The following is a 16,864-nucleotide window of genomic DNA, read 5'->3' on the forward strand; positions in this document are numbered from 1 at the left end:
GTTCAGCATAGTTTTGGAAGTCCTAGCCATGGCAGTCAGAGAAGAAGAGGAAATAAAAGGAATCCAAATTGGAAAAGAAGAAGTAAAACTGACACTGTTTGCAGATGACATGATACTATACATACGAAATCCTAAAGTTGCCACCAGAAAACCACTAGAGCTCATTAATGAGTTTGGTAAAATTGCAGGATACAAAATGAATACACAGCCATCTGTTGCGTTTCTATACACTAACAATGAAAGATCGAAAGACTAATTAAAGAAACAATCCCATTTACCATCGCATCAAAAAGAATAAACTACCTAGGAAGAAACCTACCTAAGGAGGCAAAAGACCTGTACACTGAAAACTATGTCACCGATGAAAGAAATCGAAGATGACACACAGAAGGAAAGAGAGAGCATGTTCTTGGATTGGAAGAATCAATATTGTGAAAATGACTATACCACCCAAGGCAATCTACAGATTCAATGCAATCCTTGTCAAACTACCAAAGGCACTTTTCACAGAACTAGAACAAAAAATCCTAAAATTTGTATGGAGGCACAAAAAACCCTGAATAGCCAAAGCAATCTTGAGAAAGAAAACTGGAGCTGGAGGAATCAGGCTCCCTGACTTCAGACTATACTTCAAAGCTACAGTCATCAAAACAGGATGGTACTGGCACAACAACAGAAATCTAGCTCAATGGAACAGGACAGAAAGCCCAGAGATAAACCCCATATATTTATGGTCAATAAATATATGACAAAGGAGGCAAGACTATACACTGGAGAAAAGACAATCTCTTCAATAAACGGTGCTGGTAAAACTGGACCGCTACATGTAGAAGAATTAGAACACTCTCCAACACCATACTCAAAATGGATTAAAGACCTAAATGTAAGACCAGATACTATAAACTCTTAGAGGAAAACATAGGCAGAACACTCTTTGCCATAAATTGCAGCAAGATCCTTTTTGATCTGTCTCCTAGAGTAATGGAAATAAAACCAAAAATAAACAAATGGGACCTAATTAAACTCAGAAGCTTCTGCACATCAAAGGAAACCATAAACAAAACGAAAAGACAACCCACAGAATGGGAAAAAATGTTTGCAAACGATGCGACTGACAAGGCGTTAATCTCCAAAATTTACAAACAGCTCATGTGACTCAATATCAAAAAAACAAGCAACCGAATCAAAAAATGGGCAGAAGACCTAAATAGACGTTTCTTCAAAGGAGACATACAGATGGCCAAGAGGCACATGAAAAGCTGCTCAACGTCACTAATTAGAGAAATGCAATCAAAACTACAATGAGATATTACCTCACACCAGTCCGAATGGCCATCATCAAAAAGCCTAAGAGCAATGAATGCTGGAGAGGGTGTGGAGAAAAGGGAACCCTCCTACACTGTTGGTGGGAATGTAAATTGGTGCAGCCACTATGGAGAACAGTACGGAGGTTCATTAAAAAACTAAAAAGAGAGCTACTGTATGAACCAGCAATCCCACTCCTGGGCATATATCCGGAGAATAACATGGTTCGAAAAGATACATGCACCCCAATGTTCACTGCAGGGCTGTTTACAATAGCTAAGACATGGAAGCAACCTAAATGTCCACCGACAGATGAATGGATAAAGAAGGTGCAGTACATATATACAATGGAATGTTACTCAGCCATTAAAAAGAATGAAATAATGCCATTTGCAGCAACATGGATGGACCTGGAGATTATCATACTAAGTGATGTAAGTCAGACGGAGAAAGACAAATATCATATGATATTGCTGATATGCGGAATCTAAAAAGAATGATACAAATGAACTTCTTTACAAAACAGAAACCGCCTCACAGATTTAGAGAATGAACTACGGTTACCGGGGGAAGAGGTGCGGGGGAGGGATAGAGCGGGAGTCTGGGATTGACACGTACCCACTGCTATGTTTAAAACAGATAACCAACAAGGAGCTACTGTATAGCACAGAGAACTTGGCTCGGTATTCTGTAATTACCTAAACGGAAAAAGAATTTGAAAAAGAATAGACACGTGTATCTGTATAACTGAATCCCTTTGCTGTGTCTACCTGAAACTAATACAACATTGTTAATCAACTGTACTCTAATGTAAAATAAAATTTTTTTTTAAATTAAAAAGAAGATTTTAAAGTAGAAAAAATTAAATTCAGAAAAGTGCAAAGAAGGGAATGATTATTTATATTCTTATCACCCAGAATTAAACATGGTTAATCTCTTGACAGGAAAAAAAAAAACACCACCACCAAAAAAACCCCACTATGACTTAGTTGTGGTCACTGCATTTCCAGGGGATGGTTGCACATCATAGAGAAGAGCCTGGTTGCTAATAGTTAAGCAAAGAGTGAACCATAGAGGTTTTCAGAAGCTCTGGAAATACAACACTGTTAAGAGCTGATACCGTCTTGGGATCTGTATAGATTTAGGTTTTACCTTGGCTGCTCATAAAGAAGATTAATTACAGTAACGCAGTAGTAGTTGAATTGTGCACTAAAAGCAGCGTCTAGCCTCATATACCATGCATGGTAGGTGCTCAATAAAACTGAATTAGCTTGAGATTCCAAGGCAGACTAAAGATCCAAACGAAAATTAAACTTGGCTCTGCCATTAGCAAGCCAGGCTGCCCTAGGAAAGTCACTTCACTTCTCTGAAACTTCTCGGCTCTTCTACCATCTTATCCCCAGAGACAATATCTTGGGGCTCGGTGGCAACTGCCGTTCCTCCAGCTTATTGAGTGGTTAGTAAATTCTCAACATTTCATTCTCACTCCAAGCTAGACGTAGAACCTTCCACAATTGAGTACCTCATGGAAAGCACAGAGGGCATCAATACATATCTGTCTGTGATGATGGAGATAAGATGGCAAAGAAGACCATTAATCAAACTCATATGAATAATGGATTACCATTAGCTGGATTACGCCTCCCCCACCACTGGTGTCCTGTTGCTTACCGGTCTAGATGGACGGCTGGATAAAAATGAACAGCTAAGCCTGACATTTTAGATGAAATGGAAACGATAGCTCAATTGAGTAAAGTACGGGGGCCGTTCCACCTTGGCTGATTCAAGCTTTCTGTTTCAACGACAGCCACTTTAATCAGAGGGCGTCCCAGAGACTAATTTCGATGGCTTTTGCACCTCTAGGAAGACTGGTTACTGAAGCATAACTCTAAGACCTTATCGATCCAGAACTGCTTGTTCATATTTCTTGAAATCATCTCCACACGTTATCTATGCGTGGCACTGTCGGGGACGTAGAGACGTCTCTAGGAAGACCGCACTTGGCTTCAAGGTCCTGACATGTGAGATTGGGTCACAAGGCATTTATTCCTGTATCCAACAGATGTTTCTTGGGTGCCTACCCCCTGCCAGGAGCTGTCTGAGCACAAGGAGTCTAAGTAGGAAATGGCCCTACTGGGGGAGGGGTGCTTTAGCCAGAGCCGTACGGAAGCTTTGCTGGAGATGAGCCACACTGAGCCGGGCCAGGATCTGGGGGGATAAAATAAGAGCAGGGGGCAGGTTCTGACTGCAGGTGGCAGAAGAGAAAGAATGGTCAAGCGCTGATGAAATCGGGAGGGTGGTGAGGAAGCTGACTCAGTGAGGGTAGGGCCGACCAGGGAAGGTTCCCTGGAGGAGCCCTGGCACTGTGCCTTAAAGGCTGAAGAAAAGGGCATAGGTTGGCGGGGACAGCCTGCATTACCTCCAGGACGGTCTCGCTTCCCTTGAGATCCTATGACGTTACACTACGCAACCAGGTTTGGAGATCATTTTAGTCTCCCTGGTGAGAGCGTACCTTTCTTTTCCTTTCTGGTTTCAAAATGACATCATCAAGACCCAGCACAGGTCACGGCAGCTTCACAGCCTGGCTAGGATGCTACTGATGAAGCAACTGGGAAATTAAAACAACAGACGAAGGAAAAAGAAAAGCCTTCTTCAGACGTCTATTTTTCCGTCTTAATTACCTACAGGAAGATCCAGAGCAGGTGTTCCGTACCTGAAAATTTACGGGTAATTATTTGGCGGCTCAACACTTGGGTATACTGGGGTGTAATCCTTTTAACGCTAAGCAGTTTCACAATAACAGGGATTTGACACTTACCTAAATATGATCATTTTGTGTGCTTTAAAAGAGAGAACATCTGTTTTTCTCTGTGCATTTGCTTCCATAATATCCCCAAACACTCATATATTTTCCTCCTATATAATATCCACGGAACGGGTTCCTTTTCGAAAGGGGCAGATGTTGATCTACTTCAACTTAACACGAGAAGCGGTGGTGGGCTGAGGGTGGCCCCCTTACTCACAGCAAGCCTGGGTGGGGGGACCCAACAGGCTGATGGGACCTAGCAGGGACACACTGTTGACGGCTCTAAGAAATCTTGCGAGGAAGCGGCGATGATGGTACACGCCGTTCCCCCAGAAAACTGGGTCTGCTTTAGGAATGCCAGCTCTTGGCCGTGCTGCTGTTCATTAACCTTCTCGAACGGACCGGGTGACGTTCCAGAGACACGCCTCTGCAACAGAGCCTTCCTGGAAGTATACACACTGTCCTCTCCTGGAGATTCCCTCCTGGTGAGGGGCCACGGAGAGAACCTCCCTGAATCTTGACCTCAGAACTTGGGACGCGCCACTCACCCAAAACCACCAGGTTCCCTTAGTTAACAGAAATAACCTGGTGACATCCAAGTGGCTCTAAACGAAAGTCCAAATGTAACAGCAGCCTTCCTGCCTGGTATGGACTCATGGTACTCCGTGATGATGCTCAAAGGAGCTGTAGATGGAGAATGGCCACAGTTTGGTTTTCTAGATGAAAAGCTCACGTCTAAGCTAATGGCTGATGACCCAAAGGGACTGTGGCCTCCTGAAGGGCAGGCAGGGTGATGACTTGCTGATTTTGCCTTTCTAGCACCAAAAAGGATATTCCGTGTAACAGATGCTCAGTAAACGCAGGCGGGCAGAAATGAATGTAAGCGTGCGCGTAGGCTCTCTTTGTGCTTTCTGTTTAACAACAGGAAGAAGTCTGAGCAGAGTCTTGAATGTCCGTGAGGGGCTTAGTCATCTCTAGTCCACGGGACTTCACTCTGCCCCAATGGCGTGGGTGGTATTCGAGGCTCGGAGGTACAGCTTCCCGCCATAATGAAGGAAACGCACAGAGCCTCGATCGTGTGACTCAGGACGAGGGCAAATGGAAGCCTGGGCTTCTCTGCCTGGGCCTGGGGCCTCCGGGTCAAGGGCCCTGGGACTTGTGCACCGCAACACCTGGGGATCTTGGTAAAATGCAGATTCTGATTCTGTACGTCTGAGGGCCCAGATTCTGTATTTCTCACAACCCACCCCATGCTGCTGTCCCAGTCTTTGCGCCACACTTTGAATAACAAGGCTCTAGGGAGGCGTTTCAGAGTGGCCTCCTCCCACTAAAAGCAAGATGCTCTCAGATAGTTCACGTGGAGAAAGTTACTTCCTTTAGGAAGAAAGCCTCAGTTTGGGCTAGTCTTACCACTTCTGTGATACTAGCCCATCTCCTTAGACAGAGAGAAAGGCAGCAGGAGGCAGTGGAGAGAACGGGCCCCAGGCAGCCAGCACTGGGCAGGTACCAGTGACAAGCACCAGGATTTAATAACACTGCCTCGTCGTGTCCGCTGTATTGATTGGACACCTTCTATTCATGTCAAGGGATGCTGATTTTCTGACTGAGCTAGGGATACAGCATTTCCTTTAAAATTCTCCTTCGTTTACAACCCAATCCAAAAATGGGCAGAAGACCTAAATAGACATTTCTTCAGAGAAGACATACAGATGGCCAAGAGGCACATAAAAAGATGCTCAACATTACTAATTATCAGAGAAATGCAAATCAAAGCGACGATGGGGTATTACCTCACAGCGGTTAGAATGGGCATCATCAGAAAATCTACAAACGAATGCTGGAGAGGGTGTGGAGAAAAGGGAATCCGACTACTGGGCATATACCCAGAAAAACCCATAATTCAAAAGACACATGCACCCCAGTGTTCACTGCAGCACTATTTACAATAGCCAGGTCAAGGAAGCAACCTAAATGCTCATCGACAGACGAATGGATAAAGAAGATGTGGTATATAATACAGTGGAATATTAGCCCTAAAAAGGAACGCAGTTGGGTCATTTGTAGAGACGTGGATGGACCCAGAGACTGTCACACAGAGTGAAGTAAGTCAGAAAGAGAAAAACAAATATCGTATATTAGCGCATATACGTGGAATCTAAAAAATTGGTACAGATGAACCGGTTTGCAGGGCAGAAATGGAGACACAGATGTAGAGAACAAACGTATGGACACCAAGTTGGGGAAAGCGGGGGGGCGGGGTGACAATGGTGGTGGGGGGATGAATTGGGAGATTGGGATTGACATATATACACTAATATGTATGAAATAGATAATAAGAACCTGCTGTATCAAAAAAAATAAAATACAATTCAAAAAAGAAAAAAATTGACCTTAGTTTAAAGGAGTTGGGTTAAGTTAAAGGGAAAGAGAAAGCAAACAGCGGTTCTGGTGTATCAGATATAACAAAACAACTGTAAGGCAGAGTGGGCCACGTGCGGCAGATACTGTGGGAACTCAGTGACCCTCCAGATATCACATGCAAACTCTTAGAGACGGGAGCATTTTTCCAGGGAGAGACCATAGCTTCCATCAGATTCTCAAAGGTGTCAGAAAGTAAGATGGAACTAAAGAACCCACTGCTATAAAGTTAACGAAATATCAAAGATTTACAAAGTCGACACCCTACTCCAAAAATCTAGCTCCTGAGATATTTCGTAGCTTTTTAAAGACCTCTGCTTTGTCACAATGATCCTCAAAAAGCAGTGTTGTCCTATAAAGGTTATTAAATAGCCCTTCATCTTGCAAAGCAGTGTTCCAGGGAGGCCTCAACCCACTGAACGCGGCTCTTCTAAAAGAAATCCACGAGAGGTGGACATTCCATGAGCATCCGTAATCTCAATGCACGCTGATAGAGACGTATTAGCCTTCACAGCGACTACTGAAACGAGCCAGGGACGTGCTTCTTACCTCCAGCTCCAGCTCCTCTCTCTCCATCTCCTGATGGATGCCTTCAATGTAGTCATTTGGATCGTAGTATTCATGGGCTGAGGGATGCCTGAAAAAAGATGAAAGATCGTTAAGGCCCTGCTTGCAGTTCTAAGTATCTGTTCCCATCACCCCATCACAAGGCCCATCAGTGCCACAGGGGCTGTTCTCAGAGGCTGAGGTCCTCACTCAGTTCACTTCTCTCTGGTTGCGTTTCCCGGCACAGTCAGGACCTCCCTCACAATATTTCCACCATCTTCTCTAAAGCCCATTTCCTCCACAAGAAGGAGTTTAGATGCAGGTTGAGGGCGAGGGATGGAGTGGGAGATTGGGGTAAGCACACGTAAGCTAGTATACAGAGAATGGATCAACAACAAGGTCCCACACTCTATAGCACAGGGAACTATATTCAATATCCTGTGATTAAACCATAATGGAAAAGAATATAAAAAAGAATGTATATATATGCATAATGAATCACTTTGCTGTACAGCAGAAATTAACACAACATTGTAAATCAACTATACTGCAATAAAAAAACTTGTTAAGAAAAAAAAAGATGCACGGTGAGAGAGGGACTGGCTTCGTGGTTTGCAGTGATCATTCCCTGGCCCACTAGTCATGTGAGTCAATGTGACTAATTTCTAACTCAGTCTGTAGGTGGGAGACAAACTCTTATTGACTGCTCATGGCTTCATTCTTAGATTTTATCTCTGGGGAGAAAAAAGCTTCACTTCAGGCAACACTTAAAGACATGTGCCGGCCTCTGAGATAGGTTCAAAGGGCTGTGAAACAGAAACTGCTATGCTGTCATCTAGGACGTTTCTTTTCAAACTTCTTTGATTGTCTCGCAACGGGAGATACATTTGACATCACCCAGTATACACGTATACGTATGCAGAACACGTGCATACAGGCACACATATAATGCGTGTGTGTATATATGCAGACCCACATGCGTACACACGCCTAGGAGAACGGAAACTTGCATTTCTCTAGGTTAACAAGCGTACAGCACAATTCACAGAGCCCACCACCTCTTTGGAAACACCACTAATGGAACCTCTAGGACCAAAGCCAGCGGGAATTACAACATGCTCAGTCAGGGCTGTGGCTCTGAAAGGTGTCAGGTGCGGATGGAGAGCTTCAGCCTGATGGTTGGCTGGGGACCCAAACCTCCGCGTTCTCAAAGGTCAACAGGGCAATCAGTGGGCTCTGGTCTTCTCACCCAGGCGCTTAGTTTTGAAACAACAGACCAGACATGAGCGGTCATTCAAACGAGGGCTGGCTTTCAATTTTCTGTACCCATCAGGCAAATATGCTGCCTGCACTTAAGGAGCTGTTAGTACTGAGGACGCTGCTGGAAGGCCTGGGCTTTCAAGCCTCAAGGTAACCCCCCCCCGCCCCACCCCCACTCCCCCATTCAGCCCTGATGCACACTCCTGCTGTCCTCTGACCTCGCAGCCAGAAGCAGGAGAGCACTGACCTCTGCACTCTTCTGACATTTCTCAAATTGCCCCTTGGGGGAAGAGTCATGTCACGTTAACTAGACTTAAGAGGGAATTAAGGGTTTAGCTTCTAAAAGGCCTGTCATTGTGACGGTTCAACATCGAGAGTCAGGAGTAGCCTTAAAGGCCTCATCAATGTGAAAGGCAGTTTGGGCCTAAAACGTCAAACAACTGATTTGAATGACTGTAGTCAGTGAATCATCCAGTTGTTTCCTAGCAACTGGCACGCTATGGAGTATTGTGGTTAAGATCTGGACGCTGAGGTGGGACAGACCTGCCTTTCCATCCAGCTGCCAACTTTCACGGAGTACCACTGCTGAGTCTGCAGTTCCTCGTGGCACAGAAGGGACAGTCATGAGAAATGGGTGAGGTGACAGTTCTCTGCATACTGCCTAGTGCACTTTGAGTGTCAGACGGGATCGGGGGCGGGCGGGCACCCCCTCCTCTACCTTTACACGCTGCCCGCCGCCCAATTCACCTTGTCATGCCTGGGGAATTAGCCCTGGGTTCTGATGACAGCTAACCGTCAGAACCACGGGATGAGAGGCCAGCCTCTGTCTGGAATCTGGTAGAACAACAGGAAACGTGTGCTCACTCCAGCTGCTGAGTTACTAATAGGAATCCAACAGGTATTGCTCAGAGGATCTCCCTAGGAGAGGTGGAGGTGCCCTTTGAAATAAGGCATCAAGGCAATGATCTGAACCAGCAGCAAGATGGGAGGAGGGACTCTAACATCAACCAGAGAGGCTAAGAAGGGGAGGTGGACACCTTGTCCAGAGATGTGCAAAATCACATCCGAAAAGCCACCTTAAAATGGACATCTTTTAAGCCACTTGTCCACCTGAGAAAATTTCTTGCTCTTCATTTTTGTCCCTCCATATTTTACATCAATCACTAAATTACCAGTGATCGCCACTATCATTTATCCAGCGCTTACCGTGTGCCACGCTGAGAACCTGCCACGCATTAGTTCATTTAATCCTTCAACAATCCTACGAGATGAGTACTATGATTATCATCCCATTTTAATAGAAGGAAAATAAGGCCCAGGGAAATCAACTACCCAAGTTACACAGCTAGAGATTAGGCTTTGTCCAACTCGGAGCCTCTGAACTACGTGATATCTCTGGCAGTAAGTAAGGTAAGAGGAGAGTCGTGTGTAAAGTAATTTACGTGATGCGCTGCATCACAGCTGTTATTTAATCGGTAACTGCAGCGCTTATATGAGGCACGTGTGAATTTACTCCATGGATCCAGGTTTGAAATGAGACCCAAGAAAGCAGAAGGCACAACCTCCTGGGCTCTCTTGACACTCACAACTTGCTTTGCTGTCTCTTTAAAACAACCATCAGCATTCCCTCTAGTGAGAACTACCAAACCTTCCCACTGCCATTTGCGGTGATTAAATTTTATTCGGAAACAACTTTTATGACATTTGTAAGTCATTTTGTTCTTCGAATATAATTTGAGTAACTCCGCTCCGGGGTTCTAACAAAGTAATTAACATGTTGGAGCGGTTTTGAGCAGGATTCAATTTATTGCCTCTATAAACAAGAAAGTGAAACGTGGGCAACTTGGGGGAAAACTGTAAGATGTGTTCATTGTTTTCACCACACGGAAGGGAAGAAACCAACTTCTCTGTACTTCTGTACCACACTTAACACATTGAAGATTCATCACCATGTGACTTACTCCTCGGGCAAGAGATAGGGATCCAGCACAGGTGGGGTGGGCGAGGACATCTTGGTAAGAGCCATGATGTGCTCAAAGGTGATGTCCGTTTGGGTTCCCGTGTCCACCATCTGTGACTCTGACGGAGGCGTGAACATTTTGGTCCGTGGCGTTCGCCTCAACACCTGGACCACGATGGGCTCCTTAGCTGTCTTGAAGGCTTCCACAGCCTGGTCATGAGTGGCTCTGGATAAGTCTTTGCCATTAACCTGTCGAAAAACAGTAGAGGGGGAGAGGATTATAATTAAGCAGAAGCCGGAAAGACGGTTTTCGTGTGTAAGCAGCTAAAAGGAAAACGTGCGGGTGTCCGAGGACTTCACTGCTCTGTTTCACGTTTCCCCAGGAATGCCTGGTGGGAAGGCGGTAGGTTTGGAGGTGTGCGGATCAGGCATGAAATAATAAATCTCACGGCGGGGAAGGCGTGGCTTCCCACTGGAGTGTCTTTAACACAATTTCGTCCCTTCTCATCTTGCCTGGGAGAGAAAAGAGCAGCCTCAGGCTCACAGCCTTTATCGGGCCATACTAGCTAACTGGAAATTAATTAGATTGTTCTGTTTTAATGGTGTGTATTTTCCCAGTTCCTGTCAGGTGAGATTAGTTTCCCTTTTATGGAAGCGATATGACATTTCCTTCTTAAATGAATGCCTTTGCTTTTCCTTAAAAAGTCAATGAGAATATTAAGTAAGTGATAATACAGGTCACAGGTAGATATGGCAAGTATCAAGGAGGAACTCAAATGACCTGACATTTTGGCCCATGTTCGGGAAACAGCAGCTAGCTTAACTGCTGTGTTGTTTCCCACTGTGCACACAGTCCTTTGCTACTGCTGCATCCTCAATGTCTACACTTACCGAGTGCCCACTGTCTACCACATGACTTAAATGAAGACGCCTCTTAACACGTCCGTCATCTCAGTCATGGGAAGCTGGCAAGACCAGAAGTACGTGCATCCCTCTCCCCTTATAGCCACAAATAAACCGCGCAAGATGACCTTGCTGGTGACTGATGGGTCAGAACTTCGGACGCTGCATCCAGGATTCTTTCCAACGATAGAATCCGAACTAACTGAACACGGCTGTCTTTAGAACAGCTTACACAAGAGGAAATAGAAGCCGGAACGTTATGTCTAGAAAATGAAGTTATTCCAAGCAACATGGAAGCTCAACTATTTACCCTCCCCGTCCCATTCCCCACAGCAAAGGACTACGACATTGCGTTCCGATAGCGAGGTGATGTCTCATGACTGCACTCACATGACAGTTATCAGGCTCTGAAATATTTTGATACCATCCCCCAAGTGGTATGTATACTGCTTAAAGGCAAATATAAAATGATGGTATAGGAATCATATTCTGCAGAATATCTGTTTGTAGAAGTTCCTTGGCTTCTCAGATCTTCTCTGGACAGCAGCACTGACAAACTCATGCCATTTATTTGTAAATGCCAAAACCAACACCGAACCTTTGCTAGTCTGGCGTCTACATGCCCCACCTTAGCATCGTGTACTTCAAAGCACACTGACGATTAGGCCTGTCCCCTGAGGTAGAGCACTTCGGTTTCTCTTTGCCGAGCAGAACATGAATACCGATTATGCAGCAGTTTTTCTGGGTTTTTTTTTCCGCTAAGTCCTTTCACTCTGGCCCTACAGGGACAAGAACTCTAGGTTGGAGTGCCTTGCAAACAACTGCTGGGTTGAGGAATAGATGTCAGATTCTTTCCTTGTAATGAAGCCCAAATGAATCGCCAGTGGAGATTATTAATGATTTGGATTCAGTCCACTTAAGTAATTTACTATCATCATGAGGGAGTTAGGCAGAGCAGCAACTGTGGGCTGCAAAATGACTCAGGTGCACCAGTAAATAAGTGAATGGCTGAACCATCAAACCCTTACCATCCCTCACCCTGGAGGAGTGGAAACACCAGGATTTAACACCACGGCCGTCTTCATTCCTCCTCCATGGAGGACAGAATGAAAGGACATGAAGGAATTCTTCCTAGCTTGGCAAACCAGTTGAGCACCTTGACCCCTTCCCTGCTCAGAGCCTAGAACTCTGAGGGCTTGGGGATGAGGTGAGGGCGGGGGAATGAAGCCCAAGTTGCAGTGCTGTGAAATTCGCGCCAAGGCCGAACCGTCTGAGCCGTATTTTCCATTAATGCGTGACACCGGGAGTCAAATCGTCTACGAATTTATGATGCCATAGTAAATTTCTCCCTGGATTAAATGAATGCGGTAGGCAGCACCCTGAGGAGATGTCGGTTTGGCCAGTGCCAGCTCGCCATGCTGGGGACGGCTTGTGCTAAAGGTAGTTTTACCCACAGTGAACTCACAGTAAGACTTTTGAATGGGTCTGCAAGTTGGCCTTTTGCCAAACAGGAATGAGCACGGGACTTTCTTCTAAGGGAGCCTTCCAACTGTGTCTTAAAAAAAAAAAAAAAGAAATCCATCCTAGGAGTCTTTACGTTTTATCCACATAATTAGGTCTTGCAAATACCTCAGCGGAAAGGTCAGCTGCCTGATAAAAGGCACCCCTCCTTGTTCCTCCTGCTTCCTCTCTGCTGAAAGAGCTTGGACTTTCTTTCCTTTCCACCAGATCAGAGAGCATTCCCTCTGGGGGAGACTTGAGATGTGGGTTTAATTGGCTTTAGCCCATTGTGGAGGTCTGGTTCCTTTTGCTTAGACATGGAGCCGGGTCTCTGAGGCCAGGTTAACACACTAAGGGATGCAGAGCAGAAAAATAGAGAACTGGGGTCTCTTGATGATTATCATTGAGCAAATGAACCGACCAAGCTTAGAACCTCTTAACCCCAAACTTCTTGTCATATTTGATAACACAATCCTCATACTTGAGGCCATTTTCACTTGTATTTTAACTCCCTGCAGCCCCAAACACCCCAATAGGTATAGATATTGCACCGATGTACTGTAAAGTTAGACAGGAGTGTAGTATTTGTTCCTACAGACGTTCCTCTGATGTGTATAAAACAGCGGGTGAAAATGCTTTTCTGATTAGGAGTGTATTTTACTCAGCTTATTATTATTATTATTTTTTACAGAAAAGTGATGGCAACTATTGCTTTCTCGTACAGGTGTCTAAACCAATGCTAGAACCACTAAGCAGATGCTTAAATGGTACCTACAACACTTAAAGGATGGACTCGTCTGCATCAGTCTAAGCTAAGAAGATTCTCGGGGGCAAAGAGCTGCCCTGTGTCCGGGCGCACACGATTACAGACGCAGGCAAGCTTTTCCGAATCCCTCTGACTTTGGGTATTATTCAACGGCACTGATGCATCGGCACCCATAACATCCCGAGGGCCTAAGATGCAGAGAAAGAGGAGGTGGCAAATCCCAAGGGAGGCCAGGAACTTGGTCGGCGACTGTGAAGCGTCCTCTCGTCCCCCACCAGATCGTCACCCCCGCTCACGGCCGGGTCCCCCGGAAAGGCAGTTCTGACCACTGAAGCGGACCCAACAATTTCAGGAGCCCGGTGCCCTGTATATGTTAATCAAACACAGTTCCAATATGCCGCTCCACAAGCCAGGGGACCCGCTCCTTTCTTACGGCTCAGGGCTGCAGTGCCCAGGGGCTCAAACTGTGGAATCAGACCAGGGTTAGACTCCGGACTGTCGCTTTGGACAATTTATTTCCCTCTGAGTCTCGGTTTCCTCATGTGCAAAATAAATGTAATTATAGTGTCACGCCTCTTAGGGTTATTATAAAGTTTAATGAGATAATCTACTCTACAGCCTAGCCTGCACATCATAAGAGTTTACTAAGATACCAGTGCTCATGGGGATCCTACCCCAAAACAGTCACATTTTCCCGGGAGAAGAGAGTCTGCAAATCAAAGAAGCAAAATGAAGCCTAGTTAGGTGGTCTTAGGAGGCATTTGTATACTGAGAGGCTTCCTGATTTTTCAGGGAAGTTCCCAGCCCAAACGTTCCTCCGCTACCGACATACATATTGATATTTTCAGTCCGCAGTTTGGGATTCTCTGGGGCGGGCGGTGCAACGGAGAAATCTTACAGGACGACTTGACCCCCGCCACACAAGCTTCTTGACAACGTATTTTAGGCATCATTACATTCTCTTAGAAGACGATGAGACAAGGCAGGAACTTACACTCCTAGACAATCCATTTTTGCGGCCAAATTTGTTTGCAATTACCTTGTGCACATAACACTTATTACCCTGTCATCTTGGAATCACATCACTGAGAGACTTAGCGAGGTGGTGAGTCCGGTGCAGGCCGTCAGCCAACCGAGAATGACAACCTTTATTCCCGGGATTAGCATTACATGTACATTACACAAGACGGCGGTGATGATGGCTGCAATTACAGGCGCAATGCTCATCCCGTGACGTTTGGCCCAGTCAAATTAAATATCATTAACTCGCCCAATTGAGCAGATTGCCTTTAAAACAGTTTATGCAGCTCTAAAACCAAGGAAATGGAATGTTTGGGGAGAAAAAACGCTGATGGTAAACTTTATTATAAATTAAATGCTTACGTTATTCACCTAAGGCTCTGGATGGTCCCCTGGGATGTAGGTGCCATTAGGGTGAAAACCCAATTTCTTTATCTCAGGGCAAACATCACTGCTGTAAAAGTGACAGGACACTAAGGGACCTTCAAGAGGTCCTTTAGCATACGATTTCCAGGGACAAGATGCCGAGGGCACGGAAGGATTCCCTCCCGGTTGCATTTAAGCCTGGGTAGCATGATTCCGGCACTTTGCATGAGGTGCCTGTGGGTATGTTTTCCACGGTCCTGAGAACGAACGCAAAGCTGGTAGCTTTTTCCACATGGGGGTACATTTCATGGATAACCCAGCTGTCCATCTTTCACCCATTCACCAAGTATTTTCTGAGGTTGCTCAGGGAGACCTGTTCCCCTCTTGGCTGACGGGATACCACTTGGAAGGATTTCTTGCGGAAAAATGAGGCCACAGGAGGTGCAAGCCACCTAAGAAATGGTCAGATGAAATGCACTGTGGGTAGCATTTCACCGTGGCATCTAATGAGAGGTTGGATCTGGCCGAGGAAGGCAAAACCTACACATGTTGGAATGGTAATTAAGCTCACGACCTAGAAAGACTCTTGGTTTTCACGGTCTACCTAGAAATTCCACTGGTGAAACTACTGTCATACGCTTTTTAAAATCACCTTTCAAAACAGGAGCCGGAAAGCTTTCAAAGTTCCCTACAACATACTTATAAGCATTTCGTGGTATTTTAAGATCTATCTGGAAAAGACATAGCACGTTCTCTCTAAATTAGACAATACGTTTCTATTTATGGGAAGACAGTTGGTTTCTGAGGATCTGCGTATCACGATCACCTCGATTTCTATTACCTGTGCAAACGACCCCAGTATAAAGTGCTAATGCAGTTTTCAATTCAGCCTACTATAAATTACGCCCCGGGCTAAAACCCCGGTTTTATAGGGTTCATTTAATTAAATACAGGGGCAGTGATTGCATTCTGTAAAATATCACACCTATGTTGTCAAACTAATTAAAACTTAGATTCCACTGGAAGCAATAGACGATAATAAACTACATACCGAAAAGTAAAAGGTTTCAAGCCCTGATTTAGGTTGGATTAAAAAAACTTCTTTCATTCAGGCAAACTCCTGTCTGCCTTAATTTATTTCAAATTTATAGTCTGCTCTGGGGCTTGATAAAGGGAAGGGCAACTTATCTAAAATAGAGGTATTATGGCGGTGAAGAAGGAATATGGGTCTTAGTGAACAAATGGTGTTCAAATTAATACGTTTCTGTGCAAAGTACTCACTTTCAAGACGGTATGAACAAGGAGACTACACTCACAGAGACCTCAGTTCCGATGTAGTAGAACTTACCTCTGTACGGGTGCATTCGGTTTGCAGTAAGGACCGCAGTGAGGTTTGTCCATGGTCATTTCTAAATGTGTCCTGATGTTTTTTTCCCTAGGTTTGGTATTTCTTCAACGGGAAGATCCCCTCATTATATTCTGAGTGCCCTGTGTGGATGAAATGTATAGCCTGGCCAATTTTCCTATCAGAGGAGTCTTCCTTCTGTCAAACTTAAGCCTATCATGTTTCAAAATGCTTTACTGTTTTTTTTTTTTTCCCCTAAATATAGAATATACATGGCTACCAGCCTCCGAGTGATAAAAGAGATGACACATCTTAAAGAAAGAGGCTAAAAATCATAGATGTACTCAGATTAAAAAGTCTTAGTCCTACACTATTACACGATGCTTTTCCTCTCAGGTCAAAATCCTGTCTTCATCAACAACATGCTGCTTATCTCCTTTTGGAAGCCTTGATTTCATCCCCCCGAAATCCCACTGTGAACGATGGGTCACAGAGGTCCATTAAACTACAGTGGTTTTGAACCATTTTGCATCTTAAAGTGAACATGCCTACTTTAACCTCATCTTAAAGGTGGTAATTTAAAGAAGCAGCTCAACATATTATAGGAAAGCCCAGTGGTGAGTACTTGGAAACAAGGTGTTTCTACAGCTGAATCTCTCTACAGTCTAG

The 16,864-nt window shown here is 44.9% G+C and overlaps 1 protein-coding gene across 3 annotated transcripts in view; it reads right to left on the reverse strand.

The window, feature by feature from the left end:
• The window catches only part of PDZRN3 (PDZ domain containing ring finger 3), a 247,078-nt gene that overhangs the window by 17,079 nt on the left and 213,135 nt on the right, over positions 1-16,864 (reverse strand). For all 3 annotated transcript variants that reach the window (XM_027121410.1, XM_027121411.1, XM_027121408.1), the window contains 2 exons: positions 10,297-10,544; positions 7,079-7,166 (listed from right to left, as the gene is read on the reverse strand). In XM_027121410.1, the coding sequence (XP_026977211.1) occupies positions 7,079-7,166; positions 10,297-10,544 (336 nt within the window). The remainder of the gene's footprint in view (positions 1-7,078; positions 7,167-10,296; positions 10,545-16,864) is intronic.

Source organism: Aethalodelphis obliquidens, unplaced genomic scaffold, assembly GCF_003676395.1.
Source record: "Aethalodelphis obliquidens isolate GAN/ISIS:26980383/991018 unplaced genomic scaffold, ASM367639v1 scaffold22, whole genome shotgun sequence".
NCBI lineage: Eukaryota > Metazoa > Chordata > Mammalia > Artiodactyla > Delphinidae > Aethalodelphis > Aethalodelphis obliquidens.